The sequence below is a fragment of the Uloborus diversus genome, unplaced genomic scaffold, assembly GCF_026930045.1.
Source record: "Uloborus diversus isolate 005 unplaced genomic scaffold, Udiv.v.3.1 scaffold_12, whole genome shotgun sequence".
Classification (NCBI taxonomy): Eukaryota; Metazoa; Arthropoda; class Arachnida; order Araneae; family Uloboridae; genus Uloborus; species Uloborus diversus.
The window spans coordinates 3,938,673-3,954,632 of NW_026557876.1; the positions used below are offsets into that span (position 1 = coordinate 3,938,673).

Here is a 15,960-nt window from a genome sequence, read left to right on the forward strand (position 1 = left end):
TAAGTCTAAAGTTCCTGCAGACGACTATGCAAATTCAACATTTTTTTGTGAGCTTTCCGTCAAATTATCGTAACTTCCGAGAATTTTAGATTTTTTTCTAATTTAAAGAAATCTGCAGAATTTGTGCAAAATTTTATCTTGATTTGGAAAATCTACAGCTGCTGCAGATTTTCTGCAGAAATTTCGCAGAAATCTGTGGAATTTCTGCAGAATATTTGTCTGAGTTTTCCTCTCACATTTGAACAGAATTGTTCTGCAGCTCAGGCATCTTACCAGGAAACATCACGATCAAGGAAATTCAAAAAAAATCCAAATTGGTGGCATTCGAAAGAGCATTGGAAAACATGTTTATGGCACTGAAACTACGTGCCCTCGTGACCACGTTATCGAAATATGATGTCTTAAAAATTGCCGAAATTTTTAGTAAAGTCGCCAAATTTAGCGAGTTTTGTTCAGAAAGGGAAGGTACGACGCGAATTCAACATCTGCATTTGACAAGACATTTCACTTCCATATTTGGTCACCACCAAAGCGCGTGAGAAATATCGCATTAATTCTTTACTCGGGGTGACTACCATGGCGCGGGGTGTCGTGGCACAGACTGCGGCATTGAAATTTTTAGGGGCTTGTGTTCCGGGATATTAACGTGCAACTGTATAGGGGAAAACGCCACAGCCCGAAATATTTGTTTTATTTTATTATAAAAACAATGGAATTTTTTGTTATTCTTAAGACTGTTAAAAAACTGATGTTTAAAACTTTTATGCTTCTGCGGGTGAAATATTTCCACTGAAAGAGTTTTTTCGATGATGAAACTGTTTTGAAAAAAATATGATAACAGTAGAGAAACGGTAAACACACTTTAAAGTCTTTTTTTTTTTTTTTTTTTGAAAAGTCGTAAATCTGAAGTCTTCAACAGTATCTAAATACGAAGAAAACGACATTTTTAAAGATTTGAAACCCTGTTCTCAAATTTAAAAAAAAAAAAAAAACGATTTCTGTCAGTTGTTTCCAGTGTGTTTTTCGTTATGTGTATCGTTTTCAAGTTATGTGTAAACCCTCTAACAAGTCAAAAAAAAAAAAAACTATTAAATTTTATTTTGCTCGTATTTGAATTCCCTTTTAACGTGAAACATAATTGGTAAAAGTGACTTCAGTATTTTTAAAAATGACTAAATAACATGCAATATGATGTGCATTTATGTTATAGCGACTTTCAGTTGCAGTGACAGACTTTTTCGAACTACAGGGGTTGTTGTAATGAACGCCGACTATAAAATTTTTGATAAGAATCTGTTATGAAGTAATTTTCGACATCGTTAGTTTTGCTGTGCAAATTTTTGACATTTACTATCCGTTGTTTTCTTTTTTTTAATTATTATTTTTTTCGATTTTAAATTAAACATTTTCGCTAGCAGTGGTCAGACAATAAAACTTTATGAATGATAATAACTTTTGAAAAAATAAATAAGAGCTGGGATACTACAATCCATGATCATGTTCTTTCAACATCAAAAACTATCCATTTTATTTTCAATATATAAGCTTTAATAAGCATGTTTTTTTTTTTTACTTATTCATATTAATTCTCGTACATAATTATTAATTACTTACAAGACATTTCATTACAAGAGTACAAACTTAAATTAGTTAAGTAAAACACACTTGAAATGCACTTAAATTCTGAAATGCATTATTATCACGATTACAAAGTTAAATCTTGCGTTCAATTTCGTTATAAAGTTGTAGCTCCTCTGGATAAAGCTCTCTAGTTTCCATTTCACAGACTTCATAGTTACTTTTTAATTTTACCCACACAAGTAAAGGGTTAATTCGAAACATCGTTTACGCGCTTTGCAGATGACCAGAAATGGAAATGATAGTCTTGCTAGACGCAGGCGATGAAATCACGTGGTATTTTCCATTTCTTGCCAAGTCTTTAAATTTGGCGAATTTTCGTAAGATTTCGACAGACTTTGACCCCCCATATCTCAAAAACAAAAGGACGAGGGCACACAATATTTGGGTCAAATTTTTTTCTAAAGATACTCTTTCGAATGCGACCATTTTTAACTTTTTTCATGATTACTGAACTAGTGATGTTTCCTGGTTAGTAGTATTCTGCTTTGGGGATACACCGCATTTACACATGTGACAAAAGCAGGCGATGACATTAATTTGCTCGCCGCTTTCATGAATGTCGGCGATCAGGGTTGCCACTCAATTTTGGAAAAAAAATTCCCTGTGTTTTCCCTGTATGAAAATAAAACATTACAAACGAGCGAGCACTGATTATTTGGAAAAGAACATTAATATCTTGATAATTTCACCACAGGGTAAAAAAACGAAACACAAATTTCTAAATAAATAAGGGAAAATAAATAAGAATTCATAATAACTGAAATAATAGCATGGCGGTTGAATATGTTCATCTTTTTATTCAAAAAAAAAAACTTCTCTCAGCCATGGACCTAAAAGTGTATAAGTGACCCAGAACAATGATTATCGACGACTCATTTCATACACTCTAAATTATCATGAAATTCAAGATTCTATTTTTATGATAAATATTTTAACATTTACTTTAAAAAAAAAACTTTCAAGCAAAATTACCATTTTTTATTTTACTTTATTTCTGAACTTCATTAATATTCTCATTATAATTATTACTATTTATTTAATTTTTGGTAGTTTTTGGGAATTGATTTTTGTAACTTTAATTTAAGAAGGAAAAAACATTCCCTGCATCTTCCAGGTTTTTGAGGAAATTTTCGAAATTCCCTGGATTTTCCCTTGTTGATTTTTGAATTCCCTATGTTTTCCCTGCGTCTTCAGGTTTCCCTGTGGCGTGGCAACCCTGGCAACGGAAACGTACCTTGATGAGCGTCTCGGAGGACGCGAAGTAGTTGAGGGTGTCTATGTAGAGGAAGAGGTTGCTCTACTTTGGGTACTCTCTATATTTGGGAATTGATTTTTGTAACTTTAATTTAAGAAGGAAAAAACATTCCCTGCATCTTCCAGGTTTTTGAGGAAATTTTCGAAATTCCCTGGATTTTCCCTTGTTGATTTTTGAATTCCCTGTGTTTTCCCTGCGTCTTCAGGTTTCCCTGTGGCGTGGCAACCCTGGCAACGGAAACGTACCTTGATGAGCGTCTCGGAGGACGCGAAGTAGTTGAGGGTGTCTATGTAGAGGAAGAGGTTGCTCTACTTTGGGTACTCTCTATATTTGGGAATTGATTTTTGTAACTTTAATTTAAGAAGGAAAAAACATTCCCTGCATCTTCCAGGTTTTTGAGGAAATTTTCGAAATTCCCTGGATTTTCCCTTGTTGATTTTTGAATTCCCTGTGTTTTCCCTGCGTCTTCAGGTTTCCCTGTGGCGTGGCAACCCTGGCAACGGAAACGTACCTTGATGAGCGTCTCGGAGGACGCGAAGTAGTTGAGGGTGTCTATGTAGAGGAAGAGGTTGCTCTACTTTGGGTACTCTCTATATTTGGGAATTGATTTTTGTAACTTTAATTTAAGAAGGAAAAAACATTCCCTGCATCTTCCAGGTTTTTGAGGAAATTTTCGAAATTCCCTGGATTTTCCCTTGTTGATTTTTGAATTCCCTGTGTTTTCCCTGCGTCTTCAGGTTTCCCTGTGGCGTGGCAACCCTGGCAACGGAAACGTACCTTGATGAGCGTCTCGGAGGACGCGAAGTAGTTGAGGGTGTCTATGTAGAGGAAGAGGTTGCTCTACTTTGGGTACTCTCTATATTTGGGAATTGATTTTTGTAACTTTAATTTAAGAAGGAAAAAACATTCCCTGCATCTTCCAGGTTTTTGAGGAAATTTTCGAAATTCCCCGGATTTTCCCTTGTTGATTTTTGAATTCCCTGTGTTTTCCCTGCGTCTTCAGGTTTCCCTGTGGCGTGGCAACCCTGGCAACGGAAACGTACCTTGATGAGCGTCTCGGAGGACGCGAAGTAGTTGAGGGTGTCTATGTAGAGGAAGAGGTTGCGGTCGAAGAGCCCCGCCCCCGCCAGCTTGGCCTGCAAATGGGCGAATGCGGGGGTCAGCACTTCAGCTAGCTCCGCCCCTTCCACGTTCACCACCGAGCCCGACACGTCCAGCAGGAACTGCTGCAGCACCTCGCAGTGCCCTGGAACAGAGGTCACAGAGGTCGTTCAGCAAGAGGTTCGCCGATATATATCATGATATATATCCAGTGTTAGAAATCAGTAAAAAATCCTACTGGTCCCTTGGACCATTCAACGTGAATATTGTTACAAATTCTGTAAATAGTAATTATTGTAGGAACGTAACCTGTAAATAGTTTCCCGTAATGAATATACAACCCCTTTTCATTCGGCTAAATTATACGACCCCTATTTTCTTTCTTTTCATTGATAGTGGTCTACTACTTTACAGAAGCGTGTGGAATATTTGAGAAATTTCTTTTCGGTGTATTTAAGCCGTTAGCGATGGATAAACAGTTAGTTTCGATTCAGATTTCGAACGGAGAGCATTTTTGCTCTGTTTATAGCGAGGCATTTCGCTGTGTTGTTTTTCGTATTTGGAAGTAAATACGTGTGTAACCGTTGAGTTTACGGTTTGTGTGATATTTGCTTAATTGCTGATGATTCATTTAGCAGTTGTTAACCATTTCTCCTGTACATAGTGTAAGTAAAGCTCCTGTGTTTTTATCAAGAACTGTGTCTTCATTTCAAGAAAGTGGAAGTCGCGCCGGATCTGTTACAATATGTACTGGTCCTCAAACAACGGCACTGGTCTGCTTTAAATTGAACACTAAATATGTTTGTACCAAAAAATTACGCTTTATGATGATTGCATTTATTAAGTTTTAGCTCATTGATAAAGCACTTAATTGCAAAACTACTGTATTGCGAATAAAGTTAAAAATGGTAAACATCAGGGTTGGCAAGTTCTTGCCGGGGGCGGAAAAAACCATGGAAAAAACCACGGTTTTTACCGCCCGGCAAAAATAGGATTTTGCCAGTTTTTGCCAAAGTGGCAAAAATAGATTTTGTGTTAACAACTTACGGACAGTTTTTTTTCCTTTTTATATAAAAATAAAAGCAAGAAAAGATTTTGATAAAATTTTAATTCAATTATTTTTATAGTTTTAAAAAAATTGAAGGTTTATTAACTTACTTTTAAAGTTATGGAGCATTTTTGCTTTTGAATTTTTAAGCATTAACATAAAATTTCAGTTAGTAACATCTAAGACAAATAATTAACTTACGATGAAAATGTAATTAGCTTGTTTATTATAGCATTTTTTACAGAATACTAAATATCTATATAAAGTATACTTAATCAAGATGCAAATATAAAATAAAAGAAATAAAAGTTGGCTCATTCTGAAAAAATTGTTTTAGCAAACATTTAAAATCTTAAGTTTTGCAATCCCAACGTTTGTTTTTAATTTATTTTTCACCTTATAAATGAGAAGTAACATGGAGAGACATAACTAAAATATTAAAGTGCATTATTTATATTATATTGTCACTATTTCTTGATTAACAATATAAAGCTACTTTATTTGCAATTAGGTTTTTGCCGTTTTTTCCATTTTTGCCAGTTTTTCCATGGTTTTTTCCACTGTCCCGGCAAAAATCCCAACCCTGATAAACATAATATTAAAAAACAATGTGTGAATGTGAACACTTAATATTAAATAACAATGCACAAAACCGATAAACAGTATAAAACACTTTTCTTCTGATGAGGATTTTTTAATATAACTTAAATGTTTAAAATTTTTTAATAGGCAATTGACAATAAACATTCAAATCTGCAATCTTAAACAGTCAAGCATACAGTCTGAAAACAAATTTCATTAAACGACAATTAAAATAGGTTACCAAAAATTTGTGAACTTAATTTGACTATTTTTACTTTGTTTCAGGACAATATTTTTCCCTCCAAGTGTGAGTAAAATGTAATTATGTGATTTAAAATTAGATAAATCTTTTGAAAATAAAATTAACTGTAAAAGAAGTCAACCAACGGTTTGACTAATAAATAGCTAAATATTGTGGCTAGGCTAATGCTTTTGAATTCTATTAGCAGAGTGTGATAAAAAAGAGACAGCGGTTGGTGGTCCTAGGGGACCACCAATTATTTTTTTATGGTGGTCCAAGGCAGGTTTCACTGGTCTGGGACCAGTGGACCAGCAGTAATTTCTAACGCTGATATTTCAGGGGCCAATCCAGCCTATTTTTCTCGCTACCTATTTTTGTGAAAGTATTGCATCATTCTATTTTTGTGAAAGTTTTTTTTATCATTAGCACTGTTTTTGTCAAATTTTAGAAAGAGGCATCCTCATTTTTGTAAAAGAGAAGTAGAATAAGTGAAATTTTAGTTCCAAAAGTGTAAATGTCATATAGTATTATTTTTAACAGGTTTCGTTTTTTTTGGGGGGGGGGGGGAACTAAAAACCTAAGAAGTACAAAAAATACCACCATAGTTTCAGCTTAATGGGCTATGTAATGTGTACAATATAGGAAATTATGAGAAAAACGGTTTCCCAAAACAGATGTTGAAAGATTGCGATACTATTGCATAAATACACTTTGGCGAGAAACAGCTAAAAATGAGTTAAAATACTACAAAAAGGTTTTTATTTAAGCGATTGTTCATATAAACCAGCTTAGAATTTTATGAGTAAATTTTGTTCTAAACAGAGAAACAAATTTTATATTTTAAAATGTGAATTTTTGAAATTTTTGATGTTTTTGTGAAGCTACTAATTTTATTACTTGATTTTTGTGAAAGTACCGATTTCAAAACAAGATTTTTGTGGAGGTACCGAAAAACGGTAGCAAAACCAGCCTGTATTGGGCCCTGTATTTATTTTGAAAATACAGTCGAACGTCCATATATTGAACTTCCACAAATCGAAATTTTATATATATAGCAGCAAAGGGTTTGGAGGCCGCTTCGAAAAAAAGTTCCCGAATGCAGGAGTATTGGAGGCGTTTTGAAGGAGCGTAGAGACAAAAACTGAATCAAAAATCGACTTGTGAAGGAGCACATACCTGTCTGGTCGTGGTAGAAGAGGAACAGTTTCATGAAGTCCTCCCCCAGTTTAGAATCGGGAAACATCTCTGGCTGGCAGAGGGCCGAAGCAGTCTGGGTTACAATCACATGGTGGGCAGTCTCGAAGGGGCCAGTCTGGAAACAATACATCTTTAGAACCAAAACAATTCATCCTCTGCGGCATAGGGCAGAGACTGTCCCCCATGTAACACAGCGGACACTTGGTAAGTCGAACAATTCTAATCATTCAAAATATCTGTCAACTAGAAAACTTTTTTTAACATCCACAAAGATAAACCAATTTGTACATGACTCGAATCATAGTTAACGTTTAACCCCTCGACAATCGTATAATTTTGAAGAAAAGTGTCTTATTTTATCTCATTTAAGAAAATTATATAAAAATGAGTGTACGAACAACATGTGCACTCAATTTTTAACTTTCAATATTTTTAGATTGAAAATAAATTTTTTATTTAAAGTTTAACTAGAGGACCTGACAGACGTTGTTCTGTTCAAACTTTGTAAATTGAAAAGTTAAAAAACTTCAATAAACTATCAAGTTTATGAACCGTTTTGTTGAAAAAAATAAGTAAAAAGAAAAGGTTTTAAGCTGCTTGGTGTCAGAATGCGTATATTTATTGCTACTTGATTTCATCTAATGCCCACTGAGCAGTTGTTTATTAACTATTTTTTCTCCCGTACTTGATGGTTTGTTCCTACAGCCATACTCAAAGGATAAGAAGCGTCCTCAGATAATAAGTGTAAAAAACTACACATCCAGAATAAACGGGAAATCCTGTTGCAACATCCCCCATATGAAAAAGAATAAAACAATGAAAAAGAGATCGTTTAAAAAAATGATAAAGGTGAAAACCGTTCTCTGAATAAGCAAAAATCACTCATCCCCCCCCCCCATAACAATGTAAAATAAACGCTTTCTTCAACTAAAATGACTAAAAACTCTTTGAAAACGAAAAGCAACTCTTTGCAATTGGAAACAATTCGCCAAATAAACAAAAAATACAATAAATTACATTAACAGTAGCTTTAAAATGTAAACAAATGATCAAGCAACTCTATTTTTTAGAGCCAAAGCCGCCAAGCTACCACGTTGCTGTAATCCAGCCGATCAGTGAGCGCAGCCAACTCCGACCGATTAGCACTCCAATCTTTTGAACGAAAACTTTTAAAACTTCAAATACTTCTGTGTACAGAACTACCCTGTTGTAACTTATCTGGACGAAAATAAAATTTGTTTCGTCTTTAAATTCCATCATCTTTTCCTTTAAGGATTATCAAACTAATCAGTTTAATATTAAAGTATTCTTGACATTGGTGACAAAACTCAGATGGATTTGAGCCGAGAAACAAATATTGCTGGGGACGGTACTTTCCGATCATTTGGGTTAGGAAAACCTAAATCACCGATCCGGTCACATGGTTCAACTACGACGACAGAGCACACGTTTTGCGTGAACTTTACTTTACCAGTACTTTACTTTAAAATATATCTCGAGACCTAAAATCGTTGCTTTCAAGAAATGAAGGTTTTTATCTTTCTCTCTCTACGTTTTATCCATTCTCAACTGACATATCACAGTAGGGAATTTCATTACAAAAAGCAGAACTGGCTTTCTTATTGTCCTTTGGCAACAGGCTAAATATTTATTTCAGTTCTCGCTCAATAATGGATTAAAATAAATATTAATCATTCGGGAGATACAGCCATCCAATGTTTAAATTAATTAATTAACAAAAACGTTTCCGATTATATCCATCGCGCTTCGAAACCATGCTTGCCACAATTTAATTACACACAAAAAATTTGATCAAAATCGGTCCAGCCGTTTAAAAGCCTTATGGTGACAAACGTCCGCACAGAAGATTTTTATATATTAAGATGAAAGGCCAACCAAGAAAGCAACGAAAATTTAAGGAATATGTCTTTTACACATCAAAAGATAATTCTATTAATCTTTTGCGTCATATAAGTAAAGATTAGCAAATTTTTCTTGTGTGGTAAATTTTAAAGCATGAGATACAGAGGCCAACGTCACAATCTGGACAGTAGTTCCGAATTTCCTTCCTGCATCTCTGCAATTACATTTTGCTGCCATCTGGTGCGTAAAAAGAGGAATAAAACGTAATCCAGGCAAAAGAAATGAATTGGATTTATTCGTTTCGTCCCGTCAATATTGCACCCACGAAACCGCCATTTTCACGAGAGCCAGAGGGAAGGAAGGAGTTAAGACACTAGAAAGTTTTTAAAAACTGAGATACGTCAAGCAATTGCTTCGTGTTTCATAAGAGCACAAACTTTCACGTATTGAAAACACCTTAATAGATATTTTTTAAATTTTTAGACCTGACAAATGCTTTTAACTATCTATCTTATACATATAAAATCTGAGTATCTATCTATGTCCAAGCTTCTTCTCCCGAACGACAGTGAACTGACCATCGAACCAGGTATCGATGGATTCGTCATCCTCCCGTCTTCATGTTTGGCTATTTAACATAATTCTCCGATAATAATTAGCGGAGATATCAATTAAAAATTATTAATTATGACTCTTAGATTTCAAAATCAAATCCATATTTTTCGAAGGCTTTCCTCCATTCAAATTATTATTCAGTGCTTCATCTCAACTTTCCGTCGATTGCTAATTTAACGTTTCATATTGTCTTTGTTTCGTGCGTGATTTTTTGAGGCTTTCCTCAATTCAAATAATTAAGTAATGTTTCTTTCAGGAGTATTCGACCTAAAATACTTTAGGGAATCATAACAAATACAATAAATGAAGCATTTAAGTTTTATTTCACGTCGTAAAGTAAATGAGTGATTTACATGCAATTTATTATTAGTTTGCATAGTACTGATTTAGAATGTGAATTTTCCTGTTTTCGTGTAATATAAACAATCTTGGCAAACACTTCCCACTGATATAAATCTTGGTGAGAAGATTTTGATAATGGGATTGTTTAATTCAAACAAGAGTACTACTTTTAGTCACAGAAATTGATAGAACAAGCAAAAAAAAAAAAAAAACAAGGACCCAGAAAATAATTTTATTTTCCCAACAGTTATTTTTTAATTAATTTTTTAAAATATCCGATTTTTCAAACAAGCCGTGGTCTTTATACGTCACAAATGCATACCTGCCAACCTCCGAGAAAAAAAATCCGGAAGATTTTTTTATTTTTATCCACAAGATTTTAAGGCAAAATAAAATCAAACAGAACCTCTAGCCTCTTTTTATTTAACAATATATTAGTTATGAATTTCATATCAATTGAACTTACTTTCGTTTAGTAAATATTACTTTTATTGCTTTCTTTAAAAGTTTGGAAATAACATTTGGTACTCATTTTAAAAAAAGAACAAAGCACAAACAGCTCGAACTGAGAGAACGAGAAGATAATCGGCGCCGAAATTGAGCCCCTAGTTGCCAAGCGCGACGCTCGCTTTGATTGGATCCCGATGAAGTCATGTGCTGTATCACTCCGTGACGTCATAATCTTGCCTCACTTCTTCTGCCATTCTCCTACGGCAACCTTTCCTTGGCTACTTGGCCTAAAATGTTCCACAAAAGAATCGTTAGCGCCAAAATTGGCGAGATACAATTTTTTCCTACAAAACGTGAAAAATCCGGAAGATTTTGCTCATAACCGGAAAACCGGAAAAGGAAATAAAAATCCGTAAAACTTCCGGGAAATCCGGAAGGCTTGGCAGGTATGCAAATGATGTACTTTGGCGCATCTTTCTATCGGCTTTCATTTTTTAGGTAGCCCGTGCAACGCCGGGCACGCAGCTAGTTTAGTAATATCATATGAGGCAGCCAGAAGCAAAGGGATGTGCTGTTTGACCATCGATTACATGGAAAGGCTAATATCCGGTTTATAGGCGAAAATGGACCTATCTATTAGTTTACAGGGATGTTGGTTTGTTTTAGATGTGCACTTTTGCCTCTCAATAATTTGACCTTAGTTTTGTAAAAATGAAAATTTGCTCGCAGCAACATTTTTTAAATCTAAAGTATATTTGATCTATATTCTCACGGCAAAAATGAATTGATTTATTTATTCACAACAAAGTTTTGAGCTCACCATTTTGCTTTTACGTTCCTGAACGAAATGAAAATACTTTATTTTCTTTTTGTTGTTTCCATGGTAACTACTTTTGTTTCCCCTTATTTTATTTTTGAGAATGCAATAAATGAATAAGGCACTAGTGACATAATGAAACGCATGCATAAAAATCTCATCGTTATTTTCCCTTCTCCCCTGCTAGATTCATTCAAATGGAATTGTCTTCACTTGGCAGATTGCCAAATTACATACAATCCGTGGTCAAACAGTAAGTGGACATTTTAAAGTTTTGAGTAAAACGCGTCGAAAGATAACGTCCTAGGGAGGCTTTCATTGAAATTTTTTCCTAAATCATGCTGTACAGCAGCAACTACCAGAGGTACTAGTACCATCTCTTGCCCTAAGACAGAGGAGAGGTTCACCTACCATGTGTACTGGTTACGTCCGAATTTTTAATTTTGCCACTCACATCCCATTGCTTCTCACCGCCTAATATGTTTAATACATAGACTAATAATAAGAAAAGACCAAGCTATGGCAACCATTTTGCTGCTCATAAACCAAACCATGTGACTAGTGGATATCCTAGCAACAGCGGGCGTAGATCGTAGCAGACGATTGTGCCACTCCACAAGGAGTGGCTTATCTCGGCTAATTAGGTGGAAGATAAAAGAATCTGGTCTTCGTCTCTTCGCCACTTGCACTCCGAAATCTAATACACAACGTTTGTGTTTTCGGAAGACTTCGCTTTTTTTCCCTCCCGATGGGATTGTGTTAGAAGATAGTTTTACAGAGTTAGTCTATTGAATAATAGCAAAATGATTATTACCGGTGACATTCATTTTATAACCCCCAACTCATATTAATAGTGTAATAGTTTTTTTAAGGCTTTTAACTTTGGATCAGGGTTGGCAAGTTTCTGCCGAGGCCGTTAAAACCACTGGTAGAAACCAGTTAAAACCGGCATGGCAAAAACCACCTTCTGCCACATTTGCGGCAGAAACTGGCAAAAATTCACAAAATGAAAAAAAAAAAAATTAAATTATTGACATGCAATAGGAAGTGCATGGAAAAAAAATTATTAACCAAAGCACAATTTAATTACGATATTACCACAATTTAAAATCAAATGTTACATTGTTTGGACCCTGCAGTTGTTTCTTAGAAAAGGTGGTTTCTAAAATCTAAACAGTTTCTCAATCTAATATGTACAAATGAGAAACTTTAGAATGTTCCTGAAACAGAAGAGCTAGCAGGCAATGCATGAAGGAACAAGCAATGTTCGTGAAACTTTCATCTATTGTATTTTTTTTTTTTTTAACCGGTCCACCACTGGGTAGTGGGAGAAATTCAACTGGAAAAATAAGTTTCGAGAAATAGGGCCAATTTGGTTCGCAAAGCTGCGACATTAGGTACAAAATCTATGTTAATATCGGCAAGTAAAATTCTGGTCCTTTCTTCTTGAAGCACATGATAATTTCGATCACAAACAATTTACATGGAGCGTATAAATGAGCAAATTAATATCAGACATGCCTTTTAATTTTGTATGTGGCTCCTCTTTCCTGAGCACCTATATGATTTTTCGTCCTTTGTTAGATTAACCCAAACATGACGAGCATCTGCAATTGAAAAGTTCCCTTCTCAAACTGAATCAAAGGCATTAGCATAGGATTTTATTTTTTCAAATGATGAAATGAAGTTTAATTTTTTAGTTTACTTAAACGAATATCATTTAGCAATCACTTAAGTAATTAAAGATGCTTTTAAGTTTTGGCCGGTTTTTACCGGTTATAACCAGTTTCTGCCACTGGAACGGCAAAAACCAGTTTCTGCCGGCAGAAAGCCAACCCTGCTTTGGATTAAATTGGTAACCTTAGAAATATTTATTTAAACTGATAATGGTTTTATTTTGAGTGTCGACAGCAAATAAAACTATTTCTTCTTTTAAAAGTCAGTACCTGGACGACCGAGAATCGCTCGGCTTTAAAAGAATTATTTTTTTGTCAACTCATGTTTTTTTAAGGTTCAATACTTTTCCAAATCTACTTGAAAAGCTTCACCTTAACGAAATATTAAGCAATCGACCTCCTTATAACACTAAAGTACCAAACAAAGAAGATTTTAAATGTAATTAAATCAACATTTTGCTTTAAACTATTTGTTACATTTGTTTCCACTATACAATTTTTCTTGTCAGTAATTAAAATATTTTGACCTTGGAGCCAGTTTTGCTATGGTGAAATCGGTTTTGTGTTTCACGATTTTATCCCAATCGAGATTTTCTTTTTGAATAAGTACTTTTAGTTTTTACGCCAGAAAATGCTACATACAGCATGATATCCATCAAAACTGATGATCCACAAACCATTCCAACAAATGTGATAACAACTGTCTCAACAAAACATAAACAATCTCGAGACATACACTTCTTCGAAATAAAATTTAGATGCGTGATTTAAAAAACATGTTAAACTATTTGAAGTGTAAAAGGAAAATAAATAAATAAAATAAAATAAAATAGGATGGTCAAGCAATAGTTTCACTTAAAAAAGAAAAAAAGCCTTACATCCACTTACATAATGCTTTTGAATTTGTTTTCAGCCAAGTGTATTTGAAACTAGCCAAAGTGGCCAATATCAGCCGAACCCGGCAACCCTAAGCAAGTATAAAATTTTAAAGCGAGAAGAGACAAATTTTCATTGTTATGGTTGCAAATCGTCTGCCTGATGCGTCAACTCAGTTTACTTCAAGGCTTAACTCAATTTGACTTTATATTAAAAAACTGTTTTTTGTAAAAAAAATCGCGTTTTTACAGAAAAAACACTGATGTAGATGAACTTAGGATGCAAAACTACAACTAAATCCAAAATTTCATCCAAATCGTCAGAGCCGTTTCCGAGATAAGAAATATATACATATCCACAAGAATTGCTCGTTTAAAGATATAAGATTTATTATACTCTGCTAATTTACGAAACTGACAGAAACGGGTTTCATCCAGGGTTGGCCGGATTGGACCCAATGGGGTTGGACCCAATGGGTTTTTTTGAAAAAACCCATTTAAAAAAACCCATTATTTAGCCCACTTTTGGGTTTTTTTAAATTTTTTGAGAAGTTTTTTAAAAAAGTAATTAATTTAAATACTTTTACAATTTAAACTTCTATTTTATTTGTTCTTCACCACAGACAATGGACATAAAAAATGAATTTTGAACTTTAATAGTATTTCTTAACTCTTAACGGCATTAAAAATACTTCAAAGATTTAAAAAATATATATTTAACTTTTATCTTTAACTGGTCAATAAATAACTCAAATTATCTTGACTAAGTCCTGTCACGTCTGGTTTTCTCAATATTTGTAGATTGTACAGAGGAAATCTAGCTAAAAGGCTTTCATGTGAATTATTTTCTGCAACCCGACACGTCACAAATTTTGAATTAACAAGTTATATTTTTTTCAGAAATTAACAGGTTTTACAAATGGTCGGACAGAAAACAGAATAGGATGTACAGTATTTTCATTATCTTACAAAAAAGTTTAATATTTCGTAATCTGTACATAGAAATAGAAAAACGGGCAACATAAAATTCAAAGAAATGTGTTGATTAAGCTGGAATTCAGTAAATAGGGATTTAAACTACTTGAGGTTCTACAGTAGTTTTGCATAAAAAAATGAAATACAATAAAGTAAAATGCAAAAAAAAAAAAAAGTAGTAATTAAAAACGAACAATAGATTGTATCACTCAAGAAGTAATTTTGCCTTAACTGTTGGTAATCATGGAAACTAAAAAATCTGAAACTTCACCATTCTTGGGTTTCGTCGTCTTTCATACTCTTCTTCAGAAAACGCTGAATTTTAACTAGTTTTCCAGCTTTTTTTACTCCAAGACAATTCTTGTGCTTTGTTCATATACTTACGCTACAATATGCTACAAGTACCCTACATTTTCCCTAAAAAAAGACAAAAAAACCCACATTTCTTTTAAAGAACCCAGCTTTAGTTGGGTTTTTTTTGGGTTTTATTTAAAAAAAATCCAAAAAACCCTGGGTCCATGGGCTTTTTTAAAAAAACCCGGGTTCTTGCCAACCCTGGTTTCATCCCATCATCAGAGAGCCCACCTTGCAGTCGGTGAGCTTCTTGAGGCGATGGTAGGACTGGTAGAGGTAGAACATGATCCTCTTGACACCTGCTATGGAATCCTCTTCGTCTGTGTTTTTTCTGCGCACGATGTGCTGAGCTGGCTCCTCCAGAAGCAAGCGCTCGAATACGGCCTGCGGAATACAGAGCAAGGGTCCATTCATTAATTATGTACAGGGTTCGTACTCAATTTCAGAAATAAAATGAAGGAGTATTGGAGGAGTTTTGAAGGAGTAAAATAAGATTTTGAAGGAGTACTAATGGGCAGGCCTTAAATGATGCCGCAGTTTTTTTTTTTTTTTTTGCAACGTATTTGACCTCCTTCCCTCTTTGTCACACTTCTCCTTACTCCTCCTCTTGTCATGGTTGGCAAGTTTTTGCCGGGGGCGGAAAAACCATGGAAAAAACCACGGTTTTTACCGCCCGGCAAAAATAGGTTTTGCCCAGTTTTTGCCAGAGTGGCAAAAATAGATTTTGTGTTAACAACTTACGGACAGATTTTTTCCTTTTTATATAAAAGTAAAAAGCATGAAAAGATTTTGATAAAATTTTAATTCAATTATTTTTATAGTTTTAAAAAAAATTGAAGGTTTAACTTACTTTTAAAGTTATGGAGCATTTTTACTTTTGAATTTTTAAGCATTAACATAAAATTTCAGTTAGTAACATCTAAGACAA

General features: G+C 34.3%; 1 protein-coding gene across 1 annotated transcript in view; it reads right to left on the reverse strand.

The window, feature by feature from the left end:
* Positions 1-15,410, reverse strand: part of LOC129232431 (ubiquitin conjugation factor E4 A-like) — a gene marked incomplete at its 5' end in the record, with an annotated part of 81,333 nt that extends 65,923 nt beyond the window's left edge. Inside the window, 3 exon segments of the mRNA XM_054866576.1 lie at positions 3,940-4,142; positions 7,045-7,180; positions 15,264-15,410. Of these exon segments, the coding sequence (XP_054722551.1) occupies positions 3,940-4,142; positions 7,045-7,180; positions 15,264-15,410 (486 nt within the window).
* Positions 15,411-15,960: the final 550 nt, after the last annotated feature.